This window comes from Sceloporus occidentalis, unplaced genomic scaffold, assembly GCF_023333645.1.
Source record: "Sceloporus occidentalis isolate IW3139 unplaced genomic scaffold, rSceOcc1.0.p SCAF_2, whole genome shotgun sequence".
NCBI classification, from domain to species: Eukaryota; Metazoa; Chordata; class Lepidosauria; order Squamata; family Phrynosomatidae; genus Sceloporus; species Sceloporus occidentalis.
Window position 1 is genome coordinate 206,346,620 of NW_028316982.1, and position 11,902 is coordinate 206,358,521.

The window sequence follows — 11,902 nt, forward strand, 5'->3', positions numbered from 1 at the left end:
GCGAGTGAGGGGTAAGAGCCCGGATGCTCTGCGTTCTATCGGGTCTTACCTGCAACGAAGTCCTGAGTACCTGCGTGTTTTACGACACATCAGTGAGTCGGAAGAGGGGCTTTACGGCGGCCCCGTGTCCGCACCAGAGAAGCGGCTGGCGGCCCGTGAGCATTGATATCACGTGGCAGAGCGGCCACTTTTATCGCCAGGAACTTCCGGTCCGTTGGCTGTCGGGAAAGAGAGCGCTAATGAGCTCGCGGGGGGCGGGGACGGAAGCGTCCGATGCTCACAGACTCAGTAAATATGAGACAACTCCCGTAGCCGCGCTTCCGGGTGCGCTTCGGTTGTTGATGGCTGCTTCAGCAATGCAGAAATAATCCAGTTTGACACCACTTTAACTGCCATGCTCCGATGCAGTGAAAATCTGGGAATTGTAGTTAGCCTTCCCTGTAGTTTAGCCTTCTCTGTCAGAGAGCTCTGGTGTCAAAACTGACTGTACTTACCCAGAATTCCATAGCATTGTGCCATGACAGTTAAAGTGTGCCATGGCAGCTGTAAGGGCCAATGCGATTCTAGGCTGCATCAATAGAAGCTGGGCCAAAACTAACAAAATGAATTTCAGTAAGGTACTGCACTTAGGCAGGAAAAAATGAAAGGCATAGCTATAAGATGGGGATACCTGGTTCAACAGGAGAACTTGTGAAAGGGATCTAGGAGTTCAAATAGAACACAAGTTGAACATGAGTCAACAGTGTGATGCCGCTGCTAAAAAGGCCAATGTGATTCTAGGCTTCATCAATAGAAGCATAGTGTCTAGATCAGTGGACCCCAAACTGCCCTTTAAGAGATTTTGGACTTCAGCTCCCAGAAGCCTCAGCCATGTTGGCCAATAGCCTGGGATTCTGAAAGCCCAAGTCCAAAATCCCTTAAAGGACACAGTTTGGGGATGACTCATGGAATTGTAGAGTTGGAAGTGACCACAAACGCTTTTCAGTCCAACTCCATTCTGCCATGCAGGAACTCTCCATCAAAGCATCCCCATTGACAGATGGCCATCCGGCCTCTGCGTAAAGACCTCCAAAGAAGGAGACTCCACTACACTCCGAGGAAGTAGTGTGTTCCACTGTTGAACAGCCCTTACTGTCAGGAAGTAAGGTCTAGCTCTCTAGACCAAGGGTCTAGACCAAGGGAAGTAATAGTGCCACTGTATTCTGCCTTGGACAGAACTCACTTGGAATACTTATGCACAATACAAAAAGGATGTTGACAAACTGGAGCCTGTCCGAAAAAGGGCCACCAAAATGGTGAAGGGTCTGGAAGCCATGCCTTATGAGGAAGACTTAGGGAGCTGGGGATGTTTAGCCTGGAGAAAATAAGGTTAAGAGGAGATATGATAGCCCTGTTTAAACATCTGAAGGGATGTCATATTGAGAAGGGAGCTAGCTTGCTTTCTGCTGCTCCAGAGACTCAAACACAGAACAGTGGATGCAAGCTGCAGGAAAAGAGAGTCCAGCTCAACATTAGGAGGAACTTCCTGACAGTCAGGGATGTTCAACCGTGGAACACACTCCCTCGGAGGAGTTTATCAGACGCGAGTTTTTGGCGATTTTTCCTGCCTATCGCGCAATGTTAGCGTCACCGTTGCGCAATAACGTGAAAGTGCGATGTTCTTCCAGACACCATTCATTTCTATGAGAGCCCATTGCGCAACGCTCCCATAGTTTAAGCGTCATTCCTCCCCTTTTTGGGCATTGCGGGCAAAAAGGGAAGCCAGGCCATGGTCTCCCATTATCTTGCGAAATGTGTTGCAAAATGGTTTGGTGTGGTAGGCAGCAGCGCAACGCAACGCTGAAGTTACTGATTGCAAAGTTCCCATGATGCTGGGCTGCTTTTTGACCCCATTCCCTTCCGGTGGCCTTCCTTTTCCAGGACAACTCCCGGGGAGGGGGGAGTGGCTTTGTCTTGCATGAACACCTAGGAGGCTTCCAATGTAAGGAACACTCAGGGGTCATCCATTCCAGCCCCATTCCTCTGCCCTGCATGAACACCGAAGAGGCTGCAACTTTAAGGGGCCCCTAAGGGTCATACATTCCAGCTCCATTCCACTGCCCTGCATGAACACCTAGGAGGCTGAAAATGTCAGGGACCCCAAAGGGTCATCCAAAGAGCGGCAGCACTGAGAGAAAAAGGGAACCCCCAAGCCGCGAGGTTATTTATTTGAAAAAATAACTAAAAATCAAGACAGGGGTGTATATATTTATTAATAAAAATAATGAAAAAATAACTAAAAATCAAGGCAGGGGTGTATATATTTAATAATAAAAATAATGGGAAAAAATAAAAATCAAGACAGAAGTGTATATATTTAATAATAAAAATAATGCATCCTGTATCCCCCACTCCTTGCCACCCCAGAATGCCTCTTGCACATGTAATAATAATAATAATAATAATAATAATAATAATTTCATCACCGTAAATGCCAGAAAAGGATGTGATTGTCATGCATTCTTTTATGACTTTTAAAAGCAATTCAGAGCTGTCCTTCCTTGCAAAAGCATGTATCGTTTTGCCAATTGCCTAATTGACAAAAGCAACAAATGTAACATTTGATTGTAACATTCGCATTTTAGCATGGATTCTCCAAGGAAAAAAGTGCCCTATTATTGTTCCCTTTCACTTTTATTAGCTGACTTCCAGCAAAGGGATACTGTTGCAAAGGGCAAATACACACACACACACACACACACACACACACACACACACATTCCTCAGCAAAAAACACAACAAAACATGCGCTCATTTTGTATATATTTAATAATAAAAATAATGAATAAATAAATAAAAATAAAGACAGGGGTGTATATATTTAATAATAAAAATAATTGGGGGAAAATACTGCATTTGCAATCCAAAAGCCACCCTGATTGCCCTTTTGCCTTCTGTCACCTGTTGCATCCAGATTCCCCTTTTTCCTTCCGCTCTTTCCTTCTCCCCCTCCCCTCCGCTAAATAGGACCCTAGAGATGGGGGGACCCCCTCGCTCCCCCGGAAGCACAAAGGTCACAATGCCACCAAAGCCTCCAAAGGGCATGCACAAGGATTTTGATGCGAAATGCTTGACAGAAACGGAAGGCACTGGTGTAGTAGACAGTTCCGCTATGCATGGTTTCGCATCACGCAAATCGCAACTTTCGCGCAATTGTAGCACTAACATAACGTTATGGGGGAATGACGGAAAAGCAAGCAATGTGGTAAGACATCACGCAAAACAGTCTTTACACTTCCTTAGCGCAATTGCAGGGTCCAAAACTTGAGTCTGATAAACTCCGGAGTGTAGTGGTGTCTCCTTCTTTGGAGGTTTTTAAACTGAGGCTGGAAGGCCATTTGTCAGGGGTGCTTTGATTTCATGGCAAGGGGTTGGACTGGTCTCTTCTAACTCTATGATTTTATTTATTTATTTATTTATTTGGAGTATTTATACCCCACTCTTCAGCCATAAAGGCTCTCAGAGCAGTTTACAAATGGTTAATTAGATGGTTCCCTGTCTTCAGGCTTACAATCTAAAAAGACATGACACAAAAGGAGAAGGGAATGGTAGTGAGGAAAGGGGGATCAGGTCCAGCAGTTCTTCTCTCCCTCAAAGGCCTGGACCATGGAGCTGGCCTGCCTATCTCCTTCAGAGGCCAAGGAGGTAACAAACGCTTAACCCTATGCAGCAAAAGGACAAACCTTTGCCCTCTATACCCAGTGCAAGAATAAAGTGCAAGTGTACAGAGCAGTGCCTGCTGAATCAGGGCTTCAGTCCTGCAAAGGGCCCAGACCACTGAGGGAAGTAGAGGTCCAAGGCAGTGGCAAACACAGCAGCCTATAGCTCACTGGTGATCTCTGTGGTCCATAATCTCTCTGCTGGTTGTTGTTTGGTAAGGCCTCCCTTGAAGTCCAGTTTTTATAGTTCAGCCAGGCAAGGCAGCTGTGCTGGGTGGGGGTCAGTGCCTGTTGAGTGAGGGCTTCAGTCCTGCAAAGAGCAAGTCCTCTGGCAGAAGCAGAGGTCCAAGGCAGTAACGAATACAGCAGCCGCTTCCTTCCTACATTCCCTTGATGGTCTCTGTGGTCCTCGGTCTCTCTCCTGATGGCTCTCCTCTCCCTCAGAATTCAAGAATTAAAATCTAACTATTATACAGAACTAGAACAAATAGAACATGTAAATGTTAACTCTGTTTTCCCTCAATTTCTTTAGGAATCTAAAAAAATATCCAAAATGAGCAATTTGGAAGAAGCTGAACAACAGCTTTCTGAATTAGATCTCCTTTCCAGTATGTTTCCTAATGAAGATGAATTTAAGGTGATTGACCAGCTGGCTTTAGCAGAACTGAAAGATCATGTTGAAAAACGTACTTTGGAAGAACCATCTTCAAAAATACAGTTTATGCTTAATTTAGAAGTAGATATTCCCAGTGGAAATAAGGTAATGTCCTGTTGTCCTAAAATAAATCAATATGGCTTTTGAAACTAGAGTTTAAAATATAATTTCTTTAAAATCTCTTTCTAGGTTCCCGTTTCTTTGTTTTGTGTTTTCCCGCTGAAATATCCAACTGTGCTTCCAGAAATCGCTATCAGGTAGTGTACTACACATTTTGAAATGGAGAGCTGCAGGCTAAAAGTGGAAATCCTCTGTTTTTGTTTTAAAGTAATATACAGTGTGTGCGTGTCATACACGGGCGCACTTTACGCAGATTTCAGCATTTCAGCCGCATGGGGAGAAGGGGCAGCGTGTCCCATAGAGAACAATGGGGCATGCGCACGCCACTGTGCTGCTGCATGCACAAGCCCCATTCATTTAAGTAGGGCTCGAGTGTAGGTGGAATTTGCTTTACGCAGGGGAGTCCAGAACGGATCCCCCACGTAAAGAAAGGGCACACTGTATAACATAATGTACACATTTAACCTTTCCTGTGGTGTATAATTATCCAATGACTACAGTCATTATAAATTAAATATATCTGGATCAGAGAAATATACTGGTTTTTGGAGGGTCTAAATTTGCATTTCCAAATACTTCTAAAAATAAGTGAATCCAAATAAGTGGTGGATATTAGTGTAAATTGTAATCAGTTTGTTTTTACCAATCAGTCCTATCACCTATACTGAAAAATACATTCTCATTTTTAATTTTTTTTTTTTAGTGTAGAGATGATATTCTTAAAGCCTTTCTCTCTGACCCACCACAAAAAATTGAATTTATCCTGCCATCTTCTCTAAATAGCAATCTTTTTCTTAAGAGGAAATAATTCTGTGACAGATTATTTATGTTCCATAGTTGAAAAAAATCCTAGTTTTAGTGATCTTCCCCCCCCCCTCTATTTATATCTTTTCATGCACTTGTAGATATCAAAATAGCAAGTTGTAGCTACAATATATATTCCAACAAAGATTCTGACATTCAGTGCAATCACTGATTTTCTTCATAGGGAAAGGGGAATTTAGGTTCTCCATTCTATCATATACATCAACAGGAACTCATATCCACCTGATTAATAAAAAATCAGAATAATAAATTGACTGGTTCTCACTTATCAGGAAGCGTGAGACTGTTTCCTATTACCTGTATTATTATTATTTCCATAGTATGCATGCTGTGGTTTCCTTTATTACTGTTATTCATCTGCTCTACAGCCTAAGGGTACAGATAATCAGGGCCTAATTTTACAGAACCGAATAACATCAATGTGTTGTTATAATTCTAATTTTTCAAAAATACACCTGGCTCTCCATATCCATGGATTGTACAACCATGGATTGTACAACCATCCACAGCTTGAAAATATTTTTTTAAAAGATACAAATTCCCAAAAGCATATTTTGATCTTGCTATTTTATACAAGGGACACTATTATTGTACCATTGTATTTAATGGTACTTGAGCATCCCTGGATTTTGGTATCCAATCCACAGGGGATCCTGGGACCAATCTCCAGCAGATACCAAAGACCCATTGTATGGGGAATGACAAAAAGCACTTTCCCAGCCTGTTGTCCGAAGCCTAAAGACAAAGACAGTAGTCAGGCTGAAATAAAACAGAAACCATGTTTTTTAATGACTTTGCCATGCATATGAGAATTCAAAATGACCAGTCTCAGATTTGTGCTTTTCCCCTTACCTCACCTGCATCTTGCATTAGGGCAGGAAGTTTAAAGCTTCCTTTCCAAATGGCAATTTCCTGTTATATATGAATATATGACAGTACAGTTTGATCCTGGTTTGTTTTAGTGAGTAAGTCCCACTTATTTCAATTTGTTTGCTGTAAACAAGACTTAGCTTTGCATCCATTCATATTTTGAGTGAAGGAGAATCTAGAATCAGTTTTGCATTTCATCTTACAAATGATTTTTACTGTGGCTGTGTTTCAGACTGCACCATTCTTTTTTCTCTTATAGATCTCCATTCATAAGCCGATCGCAACAGGCTCAGTTAAACACAGATCTCATGACATACTTGCAGAAACACTGTACTGGTGAAGTGTGCATTTTAAGTGCCAGAGAATGGATTAAAGATCATGCTGCTGCTTACATCAGCAAGGAACAATTATCTTCCACTATACAGAAATCAGACGTTCAGAAGCCTGAAGATATTTTCACTAGACTCTGGATTTATAGTCATCACATTTATAACAAGCAAAAAAGAAAGAATATAATTGACTGGTCTAAGGAACTCTCTCTCTCTGGATTCAGCATGCCTGGGAAACCAGGTATCATTTGTGTAGAAGGCCCACAGAGTATGTGTGAAGAGTTTTGGGCAAGGTTGGTATTCATATATCATTTATTTAAGATTTGTGAGGTTCTTATTTTGATCGGTTAACTTTACTAATAGTAAATTCCCAAGACTGTAATGTACTATTTCTATAGATCAGTAATCCTCATTCAGATGTTTACTTTAAAGCTGATTTGAGTTGAGGCCTCTTGGATCAAAATTCACTATACTCAAAGTAGAAAATAACTTTATACTAAAATTCTGTATTATATTGTAAAGCACACAGTTTTTATAATCCAAATTAGAATCTGTAATGATAACATAGTCACACTGGTCCTTAATTTTTTTCTCTCTAAGCAAACTATGGAATTGATGTTTTCTCAGAATTCTTAGTATCTTCTTTCCTTACATGTTCTCTGATGTATCAGTTGCTTGTTTTTCCACAGTACAAATGATATAGTAAAGCCAATAAAAACATTATAAGTTAGGGTATATTGAAGCAAGAGGATGGCTACTTTTACAGAACCATTCAGGGAGGAAAATGACCCACGCATAATAGTATTAACAGACATTCCTTAATGTCAAAGTCTAGATTTCACTGTGTGATATTACAACCTAAAATCTTAATGACAGAAGAAGCCTGTTGTTGCAGCAGAAGTTTTTCTTGTGGCATGGTGAGGAAGGTAATATAAGTATTTTTAGGATCTCTAATTTGACAGAAGATGGCTTCTAGAAATAAGGCAGTTTGACACCAGTTTAACTGCCATGTCTCTATCCTACTGAATCCTGGAAAGTGTAGTTTGATGATGTACCAGAGCTCTCTGACAGAGAAGGCTAAATAGCTCTGAAAACAAATCCCAGGATTCCACAGGATGGAAGCATGACAGTTAAACTGGTGCTAAAGTACTTTAGTTCTTTAGTTTGAAAGCGCTGTTAGTTATTTCATCAACAGTCAATCAGTAGGACCATTCAGGAGTTGTTTCATCCCCCCTTTCACCTCTTTCGAACAATCATGCTTGTCTCCTACACGTCAGACTAACAAGAAGGCATATTGGAATATCGACGCAGGATTGAACATTCTCTAGGGATGTAATGAGTTGGGGTCTGCCACCAGATGGATTTTGTTTGTTGGCAACCAACCTCATGGCCAAATGTTAACAGCTATCCACTGGGTATAGAAAAAGCTAATTTATATTAATGATTTTGATACTTGTTGCACTAACTTGGCACTTTGAGGCTGGGAAATGGTGTGATTTTTGCTCTGCTGCTAACATACATCGATAGTTCTCATAGCTATGTGGGGTGGGGGGGGGGAGAGAGCTCACATGTGTACACTTTTATTTTTTTAGCTTTTCAACTGAACCCTAGTTTGAACCGTGCCTGCTGCACATACTGTTTTGTTCTGGAACTAGGTCTAGTCCTACCCTGTCCTATATTGGTGCTGAGCACTGATGCACATTATTGTTATAAGACAAGCCTTATTGGTGATCAGCAGATGGTATACAGCAGAGAAACCTGTTTTATGATGGAATCCAATACCCAGTGACAGTAAATGGTAGAACCTAGTGCCTAAACATCTAGTGCTGCCCAGACTAGCAGTGCATGGTAACCCAGTTCACCATTGATGGCTATATGGGGCCCCTGAGCTGTTTTGCATCATCCCGTCCCAGAAGCTGATGGAAGATGGACTCCCAAGGGTATATAGTTTAGAAGCAAGCAAAGAAAATCAAAGTATACAAGGTGAAGTCGAAGGCTTTCATGGCTGGCATTCATAGTTTTTTGTGGGTTTTTTGGGCTATGTGACCATGTTCTAGAAGAGTTTATTCCTGATGTTTCACCAGCATCTGTGGCTGGCAACTACAGAGAATGCTGGCGTGGAAGAGAGTTGGATATATATCTCCTGTGTGATCCTGGGTAGGGAGGAGTGATTTCCATGTTAATCTGTGTAAATAAATGTAAATAAATATCAGATAACTAAGTCTGGTTTATATAATCCTTTTCCTTTAATGATAACAAACTGACATAATTTAAATTGCACTGAAAGCTGTGGGGATTAAATTTGTCACAACTAATATTTTCTACTGGATTTAGCAGTAACTTTAGCTGGATTAGACTTGTTGCATTTTCTGAATCTGCACTACTCTCATTGTATCTAGGCTTAGAAGATTATCATGGCAACGAATTTTAATCCGGCACAGAGAAGATATTTGCTTACAAGGATCTGGAGGTCATATGGAGAAACACAAGAAATTCTCAGCTTTTGAAGAAAAAATATTTGATGCACATGGTGCCAGAGGAAATCACATGGATTTGGGACAATTGTATCATTTTTTACTTGACAGTGGTTGTGGCGATATATTTCAGTTGTACTTTGGAGTTGAAGGACAGTAGGCTATTAAGAAGATGAAAAAAAGAGATTTTCTCTTTTTTTATAAACCAATAAATGATTGGTAATGATTTTGCTCATGGCTACTTAAAAAATCTTTGATGCCAAGCAAGTTTTCACGAACAACACTAAACCAACAAAAACAACAAAATGGTCAAACAGGCATAGGATATGAATTAACATAAAAACACATATAAGAGAGACACTTAACAGGCAATTCAATTAATAGTTATCCAGCAGGCATTGTATTTTTGTGATTAGGAAACAAAAGTTCACAGTTTTATTTTAATGACAAATATTTTTTAAAAGTTCAGTTCTATACACCTTAATAGCTGCTATTGACTAACCCTTGCAGGTATGCATGCCTGAATTTTTCATAAGACTGGGTTGTAGGAATGCTATCTGCTTCTCTGGTTCATACACAGGAAATTATCACCGCTGGAGTTCAGAATTACTACATTCATATACATAGCATTGAGCCAAGGCAGTTAAAGTCGTGTCAAACTGAATTTTTTCTGCAGTGCAGAAATATGAGATTGTTTCAGGAGCAGAAGTTGTTGTGTGGTAAAATGGCTCAGCTGGCCCCTTCTTTGCCTTCTTTTTGCCATAGAATCAGAATCATAGAGTTGGAAGAGACCACAAGGGCCATCCAGTCCACCCCCATTCTGCCATGCAGGAACTCTCAATCAAAGCAACCCTGACAGATGGCCATCAAGCCTCTGTTTAAAGACCTCCAAGGAAGGAGACTCTACTATACTCTGAGGGAGTGTGTTCCACTGTTGAAAAGCCCTTACTATCAGGAAGTTCCTCCTAATGTTGAGGTACAATCTCTATTCCTGTAGCTTGCATCCATTGTTCCTGGTCCTGTTCTCTGGAGCATCAGAAAACAAGCTTGCTCCCTCCTCAACATGACATCCTTTCAAATATTTAAGCAGGGCTATCATATCCCCTCTTAACCTTCTCTTCTCCAGGCCAAACATCCCCAGCTCCCTTAGTCATTCCTCATAGGACATGGTTAGTCCCTTCACCATTTTAGTCGCCCTCCTTTGGACATGCTCCAGTTTCTCAATGTCCTTTTTGAATTGTGGTGCCCAGAACTGGACACAATATTCCAGGTGGGGCCTGACCAAAGCAGAATAGAGTGGCACTATTACATCCCTTGATCTAGACACTATACTATACTTTTATTGATGCAGCCTAAAATTGCATTGGCCTTTTTAGCTGCTGCATTGCACTGTTGACTCATGTTCAACTTGGACTCCTAGATCCCTTTCACACATAGTTTCATTCAGCCAGGTGTCCCCCATCCTATATTTGTGCATTTCATTTTTCCGCCCTAAGTGCAGTACCTTACATTTCTCCCTGTTGAAGTTATTATTATTATGCTTTATTTATATAGCACTGTAGATTTGCAGGGGGGGGGGGGATAAAGTGGTGGTGCGTCCCTGCATGCGTGTCTTGGGTGCATGTGCCATTTTTTTCAATTGGACTCAAATATTTGCAAGTTGCCATTTTTGCTGGAGTGTGTGTGTGTTCAGAACGGATCTCGCGTGAATTGGCAGGGGATACTGTATACACACACACACATATATATTTGTGTGTGTGTGTGTGTGTAATTATATTACAGTCAGCCTACAATATCCACTGTTTTTTTTATCCACGGATTCAACCATCCACGATTTGAAAATATTCCAAAATATATATAACATCCAAAAAGCAAACCTTGATTTTGCCATTTTATAAGAGACACCATTTGACTATGCCATTGTACATAATGGGACTTGAGCATCCACAGATTTTGGTATCCATGGCTGGTGCTGGGAACCACACATCAGCAGATACCAAGGGTCCACTCTCTCTGTGTGTATGTGTATAAAATGCTCAAAACACCAAATTTACACACACACACACACACACACACACACACACACAAAATACCATGTCTGGATTCATAGTGCAGTGCTCAAACCACAACAACAAGCTGGCTCTTAAAAGTTTGTGTGTGTGTGTGTGTGTGTGTGTGTGTGTCAGTGTGGACTAATGGTTTAGGTGCCAGCCTAGGATTTTGGAGACCAGAGTTCGAGTCCTTCCCCTCCCCGAAACTCATTGGGTAAGTCACATACTCTCAGCCTCAGGGAATGGCAATGGCCAACCTACTTTGAACCAAACTTGCCAAGAAAACCCTATGATAGGGTTGCCTTAGACATCACCATGAGTCAGAAAGAGCATTAAAATATATAACACACACATTCTTAATCTGTGATCGGTCCCTCCTGTGAGTAAGGTGGCATACTGCTACTACTACTACTAATAAGTATTATTTTTATTCAGTATTAATTATTCATTTACTATTAATTTATTATTGTATTGATTTATTTTTATTTAATAAATAATAGTATTTATTAAATAATATTATATTTTAATAATTTCAATTTATTATTATTAATTGGTATTATTTTTATTATTTATTATAAATTTATTATTTTATCAATTTATTTTATTTAACATATTTTACTATTTTATATTTAATTATTTAATAATATTTATAATTAAATATAATTAAATTTTTATTATAATATTATTAAATATTTATTATAATAATATTATATATTATATAAAATTTATTATAATATATATAATTATATAATAATAAATATTATAAAATTATAATATTATAATATTATTGTAATAAATATATAATATTATAATTATATTGTTATTGTTATTGTTATTGTTATTATTATTATTATTATTTTAATAATAATGAGAATGATAA

At 39.7% G+C, this 11,902-nt stretch overlaps 2 protein-coding genes across 6 annotated transcripts in view; one reads left to right on the top strand and one right to left on the bottom strand.

Moving 5' to 3' along the window:
• The window catches only part of USP16 (ubiquitin specific peptidase 16), a 29,540-nt gene extending 29,391 nt beyond the window's left edge, over nt 1–149 (bottom strand). For 2 of the 3 annotated variants that reach the window (XM_089512133.1, XM_089512135.1), the window contains exon 1: nt 50–149. The gene's annotated coding sequence lies outside the window, so the exon portion shown is untranslated. The remainder of the gene's footprint in view (nt 1–49) is intronic. The other variant, XM_089512130.1, reaches the window with a different exon arrangement.
• RWDD2B (RWD domain containing 2B) lies at nt 139–9,335 on the top strand. 3 transcript variants are annotated; one of them, XM_089512140.1, is made up of 5 exons: nt 139–209; nt 4,231–4,458; nt 4,543–4,610; nt 6,428–6,790; nt 8,897–9,335. In XM_089512140.1, exons 2-5 carry the CDS (start codon nt 4,252–4,254, stop codon nt 9,129–9,131), a joined length of 873 nt encoding a protein of 290 aa, XP_089368266.1. In that variant the 5' UTR covers nt 139–209; nt 4,231–4,251; the 3' UTR covers nt 9,132–9,335. The 3 variants fall into 3 exon arrangements, with proteins under 3 accessions (XP_089368266.1, XP_089368264.1, XP_089368265.1); XM_089512138.1 differs by lacking the exon at nt 139–209 and adding an exon at nt 241–288; XM_089512139.1 differs by lacking the exon at nt 139–209 and adding an exon at nt 3,468–3,684 and having other exon boundaries at nt 4,231–4,335.
• The last annotated feature ends 2,567 nt before the right edge of the window (nt 9,336–11,902 follow it).

What these genes read in the sequence shown, in the direction of transcription:
- RWDD2B (XM_089512138.1), top strand. An exon ending in CTTCCAGAAATCGCTATCAG is followed by an intron (nt 4,611 to 6,427) that starts GTAGTGTACTAC and finishes TTTCTCTTATAG; the next exon opens with ATCTCCATTCATAAGCCGAT. An exon ending in TGTGAAGAGTTTTGGGCAAG is followed by an intron (nt 6,791 to 8,896) that starts GTTGGTATTCAT and finishes CATTGTATCTAG; the next exon opens with GCTTAGAAGATTATCATGGC.